Source organism: Leptodactylus fuscus, chromosome 11 (assembly GCF_031893055.1).
Source record: "Leptodactylus fuscus isolate aLepFus1 chromosome 11, aLepFus1.hap2, whole genome shotgun sequence".
NCBI classification, from domain to species: domain Eukaryota; kingdom Metazoa; phylum Chordata; class Amphibia; order Anura; family Leptodactylidae; genus Leptodactylus; species Leptodactylus fuscus.
Genome location: NC_134275.1, coordinates 38,971,271 through 38,987,724, shown reverse-complemented (window position 1 = coordinate 38,987,724; position 16,454 = coordinate 38,971,271). Strand labels below are relative to the sequence as shown.

Here is a 16,454-nt window from a genome sequence, read left to right as displayed (position 1 = left end):
GGCCTCACATTGACCCTACTGCATGTCAATTACAGGTGTTCTGCGCCCGGCTCATGGAGGAGGCTGCCACGAAGGGCTCATTCCCCGGGGAAGTAGTTATGGGCATCTTCTCCAACATCTGCTCCATCTACTGCTTCCATCAACAATTCCTGCTGCCCGAACTGGAGAAACGCATGCAGGAGTGGTGAGTTATTGAAGGAGGGGGAAAGGGGGGGCTGGGGCTCATTTGTGTTAGTCGCCACTCTATTATTAGAAGCCGCTTACAAGGCAATGGATTTCAAAGCTAGGGCGATGATCTCCAGTCCGCAGATCTCCACCTGCGGCAAAACTACAACTCCCATGTTTGCCCCCCTTTAGGGACAGCAACCCTCGGATTGGGGACATTCTACAGAAATTGGCTCCATTCCTTAAAATGTACGGCGAGTATGTCAAGAACTTTGACAGGGCCATGGAGCTGGTGAACACCTGGACAGAGCGCTCCTCCCAATTCAAGAGCATCATCCAGGAGGTGCAGGTAAGTCTTCTCAAGGGTTTCCCAGAATCCCTCACAGCCTTCGGAGGCTTTCAAGACATGACCGTGCCTCAGTCCCATGTAGTATTAAAGTGGTCTATTTGTAGTAATGGGTGATGGCCAAGAGTTCAGCTTCTGTATCACCCCGTGATCAGCGCTTGTTGGCAAGGGTGTAGGTGTATACAGGGGAAGTGTAATTCGGTTTGCTGTGTGTGGCGTTCGCCTTTACTATGGCCGCCGCTCGCTTTGCTGTGTGTGGCGTTCGCCTTTACTATGGCCGCCGCTCACTTTGCTGTGTGTGGCGTTCGCCTTTACTATGGCCGCCGCTCGCTTTGCTGTGTGTGGCGTTCGCCTTTACTATGGCCGCCGCTCGCTTTGCTGTGTGTGGCGTTCGCCTTTACTATGGCCGCCGCTCGCTTTGCTGTGACTGCTGTTTGTTGTCATTTTGCAATTTTCCATACAATGTAGAAATGCCAAAGCCAGTTGTCTGTATGAAAGCCCATCTGTGACTCCTGCGCCCTCTTGATGATATATGGCCCCCCCATATCGCACAGTAAGATGTGAACTCCATTAATGATCTGGCTCCAGTCTTGGGATTTTTCTTCCCATTTTATTTTATGACCAATAATTACCAGATGCGGAGATTGGAGCAGGGAGAAGGAATTTCTGGCTGCCTTGTAAAGACGCTGCGCATGTGAACTTCCTCTTAACCCCTGTGGCTGGATGTCCTGGGGACAGATACTTCAGGAGTGTTGTAGTCCACCCCCTCAAATCATATGGGGCGATCCTCCAGCCTCACCTCATGTATTAATGGGTTAAATGTCACCTGGGTTACACAGAATTAGAGGGAGGACTACTGAAGTCTGTCTGTGGTGCGGAGGTGGGTGAGGCCGAATTCCTCAGGCCCTGTAAACTAAACCTGATGTTCCCACAATAATGCGCAGGCTATAATTTCTTTACACTTCCTGTCCTGCTGAAATAGAAAAGCCTGTATGTCAGGGCAGGGGTGCAGAGTTTATGTAACCGAGCCGTGTCCACCCTGTGACATCCCCAAGATCAGAACTTTCACTCGTCATCAGTGCCCAAACACCTTGAAAAGCAGTCAAGTGACCCAACAGATCCTTGCACATCCTCAGTTCAGTTGACAGCCACTCTTCCTTACTCCCTCACATACACGCATACTCAGTTCAGTCAACAACTATTCCTCCCAACACACCCATTAACATGGATGCCTAGTTCAGTTAACAGCAATTCCCCTGGGCACCCTCATACACATGCAAGCTCAACTCAGTTGACATCTTTTCTACCTGACACACCTATACACATGCATGCTCAGTTCAGGCTGACACAGCCATGCAATATATATGCTCAGTTCAGCTGACTATTCCTCCTGACACTTCCAAAGACACGCATGCTCAGTTCAGTTGACAGCTCTTGCTTATGACACACTCACACGTGGTCTGTTCAGTCAACAGCTATTCCTCTTGACTCTACCAATCCCATACATGCTCTGTTCAGTTGAGCGCTATTCTTCCCGACACCCTTATACATGTGCATGCTCAGTTCAGTAGACGGCTGTTCCTCTTGACACTACCAATCCCATACACATGTCTGCCTAATTCGGCCAATAGCCTTGCTGGTGATGCACTTAAGCGTGTGTTACTGGCATCCGTATATGTGTCATGTCGCAATATCAACTGTGCTGCATCCGATTGGTTTGTAAAGAAGTTGCAGGATTTTTCTATAATCCATAAATTGTCACCCCCTCCCCTTTTTTGGCGCCCTAGGCAGCGGTCTGCTCCACCTACTCCTCATTCCAGGTCTGGTGAGATGACATTTGTGTCTCTTATATAGTGTTTTATCTTTCTAAGAATCCGACTCCCCACCGTGGCCCTTGGAGCCTGTCAGCAATAGTAAATGTCAATCTATAACCTGCCCATGTGGCCAGGGCTATTGTAGGACAGGTTGCGGCCTGCCAGTCACCTCGTCGTCCCCGACCCTTGTAGCTCCATCTGTATGGCTGTTGCTCTGGATATGGCTGCAAGGCCTTGTATACGCCTAGTCCCACATGTAGACATTGTAGTCAGTGTGTGATGTGCTTTGTGTTTCAGAAGGAGGAGGCCTGTGGTAACCTGACATTACAGCACCACATGCTGGAGCCTGTCCAGAGGATTCCTCGCTATGAGCTGCTCCTCAAGGATTATCTTCAGAAACTGTCAGAGGATTCCCGAGACCGGAGGGACGCAGAAAGTGAGTTACACCTCATACAAAGCTAACTGTTGTGGAACTACATGTCCCAGCCAGTACCAATTAAAGGGGTATCCTAGCTCGTAAAATACTTCTGTATCACTAACACATGTCATTACTATATGACTGGTTTTGGGACTTCCATTGATTCTGAATGACAACTACATGGAGACAATGACATGAGGCTCGTGCTCAATAAGCCTCATTGTATGTGAAGCCAGTCCGCATGCAAACCTGTGGTGGAAAGTCAAAGCTCAGCTTCAGCATTCTCTCACAGGTTCCCCTGGATTTGGAGAGGAATCTGAGACAGCAGAGCATCTCGTATTCTGCCATGTGATCAGGGTCTTCCTCATTACTGGCACTATTGACCACCCAGCTGTGCAGGGACCATCAGCCTTCCCCATTCACTTGATATGGCCACCCAGATTTTTAATTTTTTTCCCAAAACTGGTAGTCAGAGTGCCACTAAGCAAAGGAGGAATAGTAAATGATTTGACCTCCCCCCTCCAGAGATTGGACCCCACCCGATCATAAAGTGACATCATATCCTTTCAGATTGTAATTTCCCTGTTAAGGGGTCCTCCACTTTTAACACTGCCATCAGAGGTATCTGGCATGGCTTATTCATACTGTATACATGTCAGGGATTTGTATATAGTACATTGTAGTGCTGGGGAATTTACCCCGAGTGGCATAAAATCTGCCCCTGCATAAATTATATTCCAGATTGTGTTCTAATAACTTAGACTGCTCCTCCGTACCGTGACATGTGCAGTGTATTCTCTTATCTCCATGTGTATACACTGCAGTGGAGCTACACTGCCCTCTAGTGGTAGCAAAGTCTATGCCCTACTGCTCTGCATCAATTCATATTATTGAGATAATCCCACTGAAGAATTCACCACTTTCTGTCCCAGTTATGGGTGTGAGCAGCTGCCTGGGTATATTGTGGCTGGTGCTTGGGAACACAAGTCTTAGGCAGTGACACATCTGCACCTCTACAGTCTTGTCTGAATGTTCTCCTTCACCCCCGTGCTTGCTGATTAACCTCTTATTGTATGGATTTCTCTTCTTGCAGAATCTTTGGATCTTATTGCAACAGCCGCCGAGCATTCCAATGCAGCTATAAGAAAAATGGTGAGTGATCCTCATTTCTGCAGGATGTTCAGTACTCTCTGAGGGATCCCTTAAAGGGATAATCCAGTGATTTTTGACTCGTTATATTGTCTGCAAGACCAATTGTCTACACAGTGTTTCCACATCCTGCACTTCATTTTTTCATTTATTTATTTTTTTAAATAAATCACATTATCATACCATGACATCCCCCCCCTTTTTTCTATCATTGGTTGGTGTGTAAATAGAAGGTCTCTCTGATGTTTCTGAGGTCACATGGTAGTTCTTGTGCAGCAAAGTCCAAATGCCTCTCTGATCCTCACCTAATCAGCTTCCTATAGCCCCTCTCTCCCTGATACTGCCTATGCCCCCCCCTTTCACAGTAAAGTCCCCGTGCCCCCATTACCTTGCCCAGTGTTCAGTAGTAGTAGTAGATCGAGGACAGGGCAGATTGTGACACCGCTCTGTGCAGGCCTCTAGTTAGCAGTAAGGTCAGTGGGATCGCTGATATCTCGGCAGGACTGTGCTCATGTTTGTGTTCTCCATCCCACAGGAAAGGATGCACAAGCTATTGAAAGTGTATGAACTCCTGGGCGGAGAAGAGGACATTGTGAGCCCCACCAATGAGCTTATCAAAGAGGGGCACATACTTAAACTGTCCGCCAAGAATGGGACCACCCAGGACCGATACCTCATACTGGTGAGTGCCCCTGTACACACGGTCTATGGAGGATCATCATTGATACTGATCTGAAACTGTGGCAAGACTACAACTCTCTCGCTGCTGTTCTCAGTGCCTGCTGAGCGTTGTAGTTCAGGCTGGATACATTACAAGGTCTTGTGCCTTTATACAAGTAACAGATCTCCATGATGACATACTCCGTTTAGCTGTCTGTTCCTGGGAAAGCTGGGTGACAAGCAGTATGGCTTCCACAGTCAAATATTGTCATACTGCTGATCAGGAATCACCCATCTTTCCATGAATCGGATACAGATTCTAATAATGTCTTGTTCTATCTGCTCACAGTTCAATGACCGCTTGCTGTACTGCGTTCCAAAGCTGCGTCTCATTGGCCAGAAATACAGCGTGAGGGCGAGGATTGACGTGGAGGGAATGGAGGTATGTATGTGATGTATGCATTGGGCTATATAGCTCTTGCACAGTACAGCGCTCCTCACAGGTCATCTTTTCTCTTCCTTAGCTGAAGCACAGCAGCAGCCCCAACCTCACCAGGACCTTCTTAGTGTCTGGGAAGCAGCGGTCACTGGAGTTACAGGCCAGGTATGACTGAGGACAAGATGGTGGATTCAATGGCAGCATTTGCTTTGATACAGGTCCAAAATGTAAAGGAGTTGTCTACTTTGTAGAACATGTACCTGGTAGGATAGCCCAAAAGGCTAAACTTCTTGGACCTGGGGCAGGCTAGTTTCACTGCAGCGCCACCACAGGAGAACAGAAACATTACATGGCCCGTGTGTGTGATACCTGTACATGGCAATAGCACATACACAGACCCTGTAATTTGGCACATATTGCGGCACTATAGGTTTATATATACACTTCACTGCTAGCATAACATGGCGGACTGACTTACATTTCTTGGACACTCCACGAGGAAAAAAACAAACAAAATTGTATGCAAAGGCCTATAGCAGAATAGTGTATCATAGATCTGTGTCACATGTAATCTGGGTATCACTGACCGGTCTGTGGCACCTGCCTGGCACTGTGTTATAGATCTGTGTCACATGTAACCTGGGTGTCACTGACTGGTCTGCTATTATCTGCCTGGCACTGTGTTATAGATCTGTGTCACATGTAACCTGGGTGTCACTGACTGGTCTGCTATTATCTGCCTGGCACTGTGTTATAGATCTGTGCCTCACGAGTTACATGTAACCTGGGTATCACTGACTGCTCTGCCAGCACCTGCCTGGCACTGTGTTATAGATCTGTGTCACATGTAACCTGGGAATCACTGACCGGTCTGTAGCACCTGCCTGGCACTGTGTTATAGATCTGTGTCACATGTAACCTGGGTATCACTCACTGGTCTGCTATTATCTGCCTGGGACTGTGTTATAGATCTGTGTCTCACGAGTTACATGTAACCTGGGTATCACTGACTGCTCTGCCAGCACCTGCCTGGCACTGTATTATAAATATGTGTCACATATAACATGGGTATCATTGACCGGTCTTCCAGCAACTGTTTGGCACTGTATTATAGATCTGTACCTCACAGGTTATATGTAACCTGGATATCACTGACCAATCTGTTGGCACTATCTTATAGATCTGTGCCACACGGTTACATTTAACCTGGGTATCACTGACTGCTCTGCCATCACCCGCATGTCACTGTATTGATTTATCAACCACTTTGTTTATTTTTTGTTTTGTTTTTTAAAATTTTTCTTTTCTTTTTTTTTTTTTCTATTTTCATAGAACCGAAGAAGAGAAAAAAGATTGGATCCAGGTGAGAACATCTTCTATGTCAGAGCCTAGGGCGAGGATACAGGAGGCATATACACATACTCAGGGCCATGCAGTCTTCTCACATGTGCACACATATACACAGAGCCGTACAGTCTTCTCACATGTGCACACATATACACAGATCCGTACTGTCTTCTCACATGTGCACACATATACAGCAGGGCCGTACAGTCTTCTCACATGTGCACACATATACACAGGGCCGTACAGTCTTCTCACATGTGCACACATATACAACAGGGCCGTACAGTCTTCTCACATGTGCACACATATACTCAGGGCCGTACTGTCTTCTCACATGTGCTCACATATACTCAGGGCCGTACAGTCTTCTCACATGTGCACACATATACACAGAGCCGTACTGTCTTCTCACATGTGCACACATATACTCAGGGCCGTACTGTCTTCTCACATGTGCTCACATATACTCAGGGCCGTACAGTCTTCTCACATGTGCACACATATACACAGGGCCGTACAGTCTTCTCACATGTGTACACATATACACAGGGCCGTACAGTCTTCTCACATGTGCACACATATACAACAAGGCCGTACAGTCTTCTCACATGTGCACACATATACACAGGGCCGTACAGTCTTCTCACATGTGCACACATATACTCAGGGCCGTACTGTCTTCTCACATGTGCACACATATACACAGAGCCGTACTGTCTTCTCACATGTGCACACATATACAGCAGGGCCGTACAGTCTTCTCACATGTGCACACATATACAACAGGGCCGTACTGTCTTCTCACATGTGCACACATATACAGCAGGGCCGTACTGTCTTCTCACATGTGCACACATATACAACAGGGCCGTACTGTCTTCTCACATGTGCACACATATACACAGAGCCGTACTGTCTTCTCACATGTGCACACATATACTCAGGGCCGTACTGTCTTCTCACATGTGCACACACATACACAGAGCCGTACTGTCTTCTCACATGTGCACACATATACTCAGGGCCGTACTGTCTTCTCACATGTGCACACATATACTCAGGGCCGTACTGTCTTCTCACATGTGCACACATATACACAGAGCCGTACTGTCTTCTCACATGTGCACACATATACTCAGGGCCGTACTGTCTTCTCACATGTGCACACATATACTCAGGGCCGTACTGTCTTCTCACATGTGCACACATATACAACAGGGCCGTACAGTCTTCTCACATGTGCACACACATACACAGAGCCGTACTGTCTTCTCACATGTGCACACATATACTCAGGGCCGTACTGTCTTCTCACATGTGCACACATATACTCAGGGCCGTACTGTCTTCTCACATGTGCACACATATACACAGAGCCGTACTGTCTTCTCACATGTGCACACATATACTCAGGGCCGTACTGTCTTCTCACATGTGCACACATATACTCAGGGCCGTACTGTCTTCTCACATGTGCACACATATACTCAGGGCCGTACTGTCTTCTCACATGTGCACACATATACACAGAGCCGTACTGTCTTCTCACATGTGCACACATATACTCAGGGCCGTACTGTCTTCTCACATGTGCACACATATACTCAGGGCCGTACTGTCTTCTCACATGTGCACACATATACTCAGGGCCGTACTGTCTTCTCACATGTGCACACACATACACAGAGCCGTACTGTCTTCTCACATGTGCACACACATACACAGAGCCGTACTGTCTTCTCACATGTGCACACACATACACAGAGCCGTACTGTCTTCTCACATGTGCACACATACTCAGGGCCGTACTGTCTTCTCACATGTGCACACATATACTCAGGGCCGTACTGTCTTCTCACATGTGCACACATATACACAGAGCCGTACTGTCTTCTCACATGTGCACACATATACTCAGGGCCGTACTGTCTTCTCACATGTGCACAAATATACAACAGGGCCGTACTGTCTTCTCACATGTGCACACATATACTCAGGGCCGTACTGTCTTCTCACATGTGCACAAATATACAACAGGGCCGTACTGTCTTCTCACATGTGCACACATATACTCAGGGCCGTACTGTCTTCTCACATGTGCACACATATACTCAGGGCCGTACTGTCTTCTCACATGTGCACACATATACTCAGGGCCGTACTGTCTTCTCACATGTGCACACATATACACAGAGCCGTACAGTCTTCTCACATGTGCACACGTAGACTCAGGGCCGTACAATCTTCTTTTATGTGCACACATATATAACAGGGCCGTACAGTCTTGTCACATATGCACACACACCTAAAACAGGGCTGTACAGTCTCTTTTGATGACATTTTTGGTGTTGACTATTTTGTAACATTCCTGATCTCTCACAGGCCATTGAAGCTACAATGAGTCGCCATGAGCAGACAATGGAGACTTACAAACTGCTAAACTCCACCCACCGGGAAGATGAGGACACCCCTCCAAACTCACCGGTAACTATTCACATGCTGGAGGAGGGCTGGGGGAGAGGGGTTTGGGGAGGAGGGGCACAGCAGGTAAATAAGTCATGTGCTAGTAGTATGGCTGTCACTTAATCCAGTCCCATCATCCATACAGAACACAGACTTGGGCAAGCGAGCCCCAACTCCAATCCGGGAGAAGGAGGTGACCATGTGCATGAAGTGCCAAGAAGCTTTCAACTCCATAACCAAAAGGAGGCACCACTGCAAGGCCTGCGGACACGTAAGTTATCTGCGATCTAAAGCTAGAGAACCCCACCCAGTGTGACACCTTAGCCTTGCTATATAGACTTATACATGGTGCTGCCCCTAGAGGAGGTTGAAGGTATAGATTATCAAACAGGCTCCCTCTGTTGATGGTTCTAGATGTATTTGGACCACTTATTGGTGGACGTTGTCATTACTTATCTCCATCCATCCTGCATTGTAGAATGTGACGAGCCTTTTCTACTCACCATCTTAAAGAGGACCTTTCACCACTAGGGGCACATGCAGTGTAATACACCGCTAGAAAGCAGACAGTGCAGCGCGCTATCAGCATTCCCTTTCTGTGCCCCCGCTGAAGAGCTATCTGTGCCAGTACCGTAGCTCGTCACTGTCAGAAGGACGTTTCTGACAGTCAGTCAGGAACACCCTTCCTCACAGCAGTCTATTCACTGTACTGTGAGATGGGGTGTTCCTTACTGCCCAGCCATGACGCTGAGCAGTGAGGAACGGTACCAGCACTGATAGCTCTTCACCCGAGGCACAGAGCATGAAAGCCGTCACTGCGCAGAATTCAGCGCACTGTCTACTTTCTAGCAGTGTATTAAACCGCATGTGCCCCAGATGGTGAAAGGTCCTCTTTAACTTGTCTATTCCTGCTTTACACTGCATCTCATTTCCTTTTGCTGAGATATTAAAACCATCTGATGCTCCTTACTTTACAGGTTGTCTGCGGGAAATGCTCAGAGTTTCGTGCCAGACTCGTCTATGACAATAACCGAACAAATCGCGTATGTGTGGACTGTTACAGCACCCTGCATGGTTCGACGTCCAGCCCCAGGTACAACTCCCATACACCTCAGCGGAGGAAGTCCATCCTAGAGGTAATGCTAACATATGAGGGGGTTATCCTCCTTCTGCAGGTGGAAGGCATATGTGGTATTACATGGCAGCCTTTCATATCCTCTTGAGTAGGGTTATTCGGCTACTTATAGTAAAGGCCCACTGGTCAGGGTTTGCCCTCAGGTCCAAGCTGAACACTGTCTGAATATCTCCAGTATTCCCATGTGTCAAGGCAAGCCTCTAACCCTGCCCAGGCCTGTGGCCCAGTAATGGTGCCCACCTCTGTGTACCATACAGTGATGAAGCCTCCTTAGTTCCTCCACGCAGTATAATTCCTCTTTAGTATTCTCCCCACACAGTATAATGCACCCTTAGTTGCCTCAGCATCCCTACACTATTACCTACTACCCTGTTGGTGCCCCCACACAGTAAAACACCCCTTTAGTTACAAGACAGTATAATGCCCCTTTAGTGGCCTCCACATGCTGTAATGTCATGTTGGTTCCCCCCACACAGTATAATACCCCTTTGTGCCACCACATAGTATTATGATAAATTTGTGCCCCCCACAGTATAATCCCCTCAATGTATTTGTACATACAATAATGATGTGCATTTATTTCCTCCTCCCTCCGCCATATTAGTGCCCCCATTACAGGTGTAGAGGGTCGGCATGAAACGTCCTTACACTAATCTCCTGACCAACGTTCCTTTGATGTGTGGCAGCAGGGTGTGACTACATACGAGTAGCCTGAGCAGGGCACCCCTTGCTGACCTCAGCTGCTGCCACTGTAATACTGTAGTACCCCTGCTCCAGTGTAGGAGTTGCTGTTTGTAGCAGATCTTTGCGCTACCTAAAAGGGTCCCTTATGCAGGACCCTACTAAATCTATGATGGGCATGTACCATAAGTCATTACACAGGTTATCTTATCTAAGTACAGTCCCAAATGGTGCACCCCAAAGTCCCCGTGGTATCCTATACAAAGGACATTTTATCTGATGGGCAGATGAAGTCTGTGCTGTTGGGTAGTCTTCGCTTTCCTTACTAAATCCTTCCCACACGTCCCGCAATATCCAGCACTGTCTGGAGTCAAACTCTCCTGCATTATAATGCCACACATGCAGCCTGCTATACTTAGATGGCACATGTGCACTCCAGCCCTTATGTGTATTACATCACCAATGCATAAGCCTGGTATATCACAGTGTATACAGGTGATAAGGTAGTTTGCAGAATATGCAATGTCACTTCTTGGGTACTTCTTATGCTTATTACTGTATAATAGATGCCAGATGGTCCTTTGTGTTTCCCATTTTGTACAGTGTCATATAATTAACATTTAATGTATGCATCATATGTTATGGCAAATCTGATGTGAAGCAACATCCTAAAGGCACCATTCCTACTGGATAAAACCTCGTTTTAAAGGGGCTCTATCAGCAAAATTCTGCTAATAGAGCCCCACATATGCGTGAATAGCCTTTAAAAAGGCTATTCAGGCACCGTAAATGTTACATTAATTCCCGGTCCCGTTTGTAAATAAAAGTATTAAAACATATATGCAAAACTTACCTATCGTGCACCATGGGCGGGGATAAACGATGCGACGTCAGCTTCGGGCACGCCTGCCTCTTCTGTCTTCTTGAAGCGACGCCCTCTGGTTCCGTGTCTTCCGGCTTCTTCTCTTTAAATCCCGTGCCTGCGTAGTAGCGCTTCCCTCCGAAGCGCTACTGCGCAGGCTCACTCGCGAACTGCCATTAAGTAAAATGGCGAGTGAGCCTGCGCAGTAGCACTTTTGCTGATAGAGCCCCTTTAAATTGTAAGGCCTGTTCCCATTTATAAAAAGGAAAGATTGCTGGGATGTCTTTCAGAAGACAACACAAATGCTACATGTCTTATTGTCTTCTTGGCTGGGAGGTGTGAGATTCCTAATTTGGTGTCCATATAAAGAAATTCTACCACAACCCAAAACGTTTCCTTTAATTTACAATTTTAATTAAATGCCATCAAATCCTGAACATCCCGTGTTATTCCCCCCCACAGAAACAGGCATCGGTGGTGGCAGAGCACAGTGTAATGTGCAGTTATATGCATTATATGGAGAAGGGCGCCAAGAGCTGGCACAAGGGCTGGTTTGTCATCCCCCAGAATGAGCCTCTGGTCCTGTACATCTATGGCGCCCCCCAGGTCAGTATAATATCACCAGCATATTGCAGAACGCTCTGTGTATGTCTCTTTTGAGGTTATTGACTGTTTCCTCTACCGACCAGGACGTGAAGGCTCAGCGCAGCATCCCTCTGATCGGCTTTGAAGTGACCCCGACAGAACAATGTGAGCGCTCTGACCGCAAGCATGTCTTCAAGATCAGCCAGAGCCAGCTCAGCTTCTACTTTAGCCCAGAAACCGAGGAGCTGCAGCACCGCTGGGTGAAGGCATTGTCCCGAGCCGGCCGAGGCGAAGACTGCAGCTGCAAAGACTTACTCCTCGAGGCTGAAGAAGAGAATGATGGGACTGAGGACCCTCTAGGGGACACTTGAGGACTGATCCACTACACCTCCTCCTTTTGTAGATCCACAAGGCTGGAGATAAGACTTATCCGTTCATCATCAACAGGGGAATATTCCGAGTGGGGCTAAATTTGTTTGTCTTGGCTTCACATGGGGAGGGCTGGACTCACCCATAGTACTTCCATGTTCTACAAAGGACCCGAAACGAGAACTGAGACGCTACCCCAGAGGATCATTGTGGGACTTGACCTCCTCTGGGCCAGCTACGAAGGATGGGGCTGGACCGACCCATCATCACCTGCATAGGAAAGAGTCGGATGGCTGGATTGACCAGTTAACCCTTCCTAGGTTGACAGATGCTTCCGCACTCTTGAACTCATTCTTACTCAAACCCATCACCGGCACTTTCTCTTTTTTAATATGTATTATAATTATTTTAATAATATTTAGCAACACTTTTTTTAAGTTGTTCTTTTGCTTGTTCTGGGCCTTTGGGTCCATTTTTAAAGTTTCTATCATCGTCATTCCAGACTCCATGTCCACATGTCCCTGTGGGAGGAAAATGGGGGCAGAGTGTAATGAAGCCAGTAGATTCCTAATAAAGTGCCATAAAATGGAGAAAGCGCTTAATAGCACAGATGTGTACAGTGCCATAGACCTCACCCCACCCCTGCTGTCCCAGCATGCCCCTATCCAAATTCAGTTTGTATATACCACACCATGGGGGGTAGTATATGGAATAAGTGTCACTCAGTCTTAACATATGGGGCAGTAACAGAAGTGAAGAGAAGAGAGAAGTTCTTCCTGATAATACATGACGGGGCAGATTTATTAAGACTGATATTTCGTACACCAGCCTTGATAAAGGCCTCGACTGGCTCACCGAAATACTGATTTACGAAGACGCTGCGGTTTCTTGATCAGGTGCATGCCCATGTGCCAAGATGGAGATCTACACCAGCTAGGAACTACAGTTATATGGCAAGGAAGGTGCAGAACCGAGCGCCAAATCTGTGCCACAGTATCATCCTTTTATGTCGGAAACCTGGCGTAGAGGGATTGATAAACTTCCCCCAATGTGGATGGCAAGGGCTGAATCCACTATATTTGCAGACTATGCCAAAGCCCACATTGTAGTATCCATGCACTGGTGCAATACTCAGACACCCACTGTGGTTATCCTGAACCAAATTTAGGTCGCCCTAGGAGCTACAACGACATGCCTGGTCCAGACACTGCACCACCTTAGCTTTTGTGCTATTTTTCCTGTAGGAGTGGCCCATAAACATGTAATGGGCATCCTTAAAGGGGGTCAATCTGGTTCAGGCTTTACAAAATAGTTGAAACCACATTCACCATGGTGGCTGGGTCTCCTGCCATACTAGTGCCAACTTCATTTATAACCATTAAAGGAACATTCCAGGCAGAACTAATACACTGCATTATGTCAAGGGGGTGGGGCATAACACAAGGATTCTCTGTGGTGCTCTTTGAATTCCTGTGCCATGCTCCACCCTCTCCATGTCAGATACTGTCTGGTTTTTCCTGGTGTGCTCCTTTATTCTAAGGGAAAGAGTCTCCTTTACTTCTGCCAGCCCCAGCACTTGTCATTGCCGTCACACTCAGCTAATGTGATATTGACAAATCAGTCCATTATGGTGCCAGTAGCCAATCCAATGTCCTCACAAGTCAGAGCTGATCCTATAACCTAGTCCAGCAGAGGGGAGCAGATTTGTCGCCACTGCATGGGGACAGGACACGTAGCCTAAAATGAAGCTGCCCAGTGTTACAACCAATACCCCAGGAGCCATGACAGCAGTGGCCATATCGCCCCCATATCCTATCCCTAGAAGCTTCAAGTTTAGATTTCCTGTTCCTTCCCGTGACTCCCCTACATCACCCGCAGCCCCTAAACCACCTCCACCTGTGCGCTCATCTCAAGGGCATTTCCATTTAGAGGATGTGCCAAGAAACAACTTTCACTTGTGAATTTTGCCAAATTACACGATTAGGATAGACTGGATGAGTTTCAGCCAATTGTGACATTTCGGCACAAGAAAGCAGCGATGTAGCAGATCTGTTTGTGTCTGTTCATACTGACATGTTATACAATTCTGTACATGTGTATTTTCTACCGCCTCCTGCCGCCCTGTGAATGCCCCTCCGCCGTTCTGTGATGTTTGCACACGACGTGCTGCCAGTATTGACGTCTCGACGCTCCTCTCTGCTTCCAATCTATGTCAGCTGGTGGGTGGAGATGTGACATTGGTGGCAGGCCACTGGGGATGTTTGTACGAAACGTGCCCCTCCCCCTGTGCTGCAGATCCCTTCTGTCTGTTCAATACAGTCTGTTTATTGCACCCGGTCTGCTTGTGTTATTTCTGTATAGACTATTTAATAGGCATCAATAAAGTTGGTTGAGCATCATGGGACGTTTTATACGAGACTCGATGATCTGAATGGCAAGGAAACCAAAAGTGGTGAGGCCAAGAGAAGATCTTCAAAGAGATTTCCTATAAATAAAATGACTATGTAAATTTATAGAAAATTAATTGTATTATAAGATTTCCTTTTACCATCTTAGTGGTGATATTTGTTGTCTTGAATAGAGATGAGCGAGTACTATTGGGATCAGCCGATCCGAACAGCACGCTCGCTCGCATAGAAATGAATGGAAGCACCTGGTACTTCTGCTTGGACGTAGCCGGCGCGCTTAACCCCCCGCGTGCCGGCTACGTCCATTCATTTCTATGCGAGCGTGCTGTTCGGATCGGCTGATCCCAACAGTACTCGCTCATCTCTAGTCTTGATCAGTTGCCAATGGTTTTGTACATGAATGCAGGAACTTTCTATGGTTTTCCCGCCATGATGTCCTTCTGTCTGGGTTATCTTCTCATACATATAGCCTCCCTCCTGATAATAAGGGCATCATGGCCAGGTTTCTGACCATAGAAAGTTCCTTCATTCATGGTTGTTTCCATCAACAGATCAAGACATTTTTAACTTTTAGCTACAAATTTACATATGGTTACATTCCTGATTGTTGTTCTGGGGTTCTTGAAGAATCTTACTATAGATTTGGCAAAGTACAGTATAATGTTACAGGGCTGTTGGGCCAAGTTCAAGGATTTCCCTCCCATATAATGTCTTCAAGTGGCCCCCAATAAAAAATAAAAATTATACTTGCATAGCCCCCATCCCACAGAGTTGCTTGCAGGCCCCAGCTATAGTGATGTCACCGGCCCAGCTGGAGCAGATAGATTTATGCTCAACCATTGTATGCAAGTTTATCTACCCTCCTCAGGACAGAGATATAGTTGAAATTGTGACGTTCCACCTGAAATGGGGACTGTCCTGCTTGATCTAGGTAGGCTGCGGGGGCCCCAATACCATATCGCCAGATGCACTGTTCGCCCTGTGGATGAAGCAGCTCTGCAGTGTTACAGCATAGGATTGTAACAAATTCAGACATGATGTAGATTCCCACTGCGGGATTCATTCATGGCAAAGTAGTGGCTGGTTCACCAGTATAATTCCAATCAGAGCTGCTTTAACCACAGGACCCTACAGCAGCGGGGCCACCCCTGGGTCAATCCTGCTGCTCCAACTCATCGGCATCCCGATGTCCGGGAACTGCAGGCGCGATGTGGTGATGTCACTCCCATCACGTCTGCAGTTCTCTGAAGCCTCTGGAGAGGGACATTATACTGTGGGGTATAGCATGTTAGGGTGACTTATGGGGTTATGTGTGTGAGGCTCCATTCCCACGGAGCAACGTGCCACTCATTCTGACATGTAAACACATGTCAGAGTGAGGTGCTTCAAAACAGATCCCATTGACTTCAATGGGTTCTGGCGTATGCGCGCTACACATTGAAAGCAAAGAAGTGCCTCACTCTGACACGTGTTTACATGTCAGAATGAGCAGCGCGTTACTCCGTGGGAACAGAGCCTTATACTGTGTGGGGGAGTCAGAGTGGAAGTGGGTGAGGCTAAATTCACACATTTTTCTGTCCTTTGAAAGTTTAGAGCTATGTGATACTGTGAGG

General features: G+C 47.2%; 1 protein-coding gene across 1 annotated transcript in view; it reads left to right on the top strand.

The window, feature by feature from the left end:
• The window catches only part of FGD1 (FYVE, RhoGEF and PH domain containing 1), a 53,002-nt gene extending 38,158 nt beyond the window's left edge, over positions 1–14,844 (top strand). The window contains exons 6-18 of the mRNA XM_075259507.1: positions 36–184; positions 358–514; positions 2,623–2,761; positions 3,837–3,895; positions 4,428–4,574; positions 4,902–4,994; positions 5,077–5,156; positions 6,324–6,354; positions 8,721–8,822; positions 8,947–9,072; positions 9,779–9,937; positions 11,942–12,085; positions 12,169–14,844. Coding sequence (XP_075115608.1) covers positions 36–184; positions 358–514; positions 2,623–2,761; positions 3,837–3,895; positions 4,428–4,574; positions 4,902–4,994; positions 5,077–5,156; positions 6,324–6,354; positions 8,721–8,822; positions 8,947–9,072; positions 9,779–9,937; positions 11,942–12,085; positions 12,169–12,435 — 1,653 coding nt within the window. The 3' untranslated portion in view covers positions 12,436–14,844. The remainder of the gene's footprint in view (positions 1–35; positions 185–357; positions 515–2,622; positions 2,762–3,836; positions 3,896–4,427; positions 4,575–4,901; positions 4,995–5,076; positions 5,157–6,323; positions 6,355–8,720; positions 8,823–8,946; positions 9,073–9,778; positions 9,938–11,941; positions 12,086–12,168) is intronic.
• Positions 14,845–16,454: the final 1,610 nt, after the last annotated feature.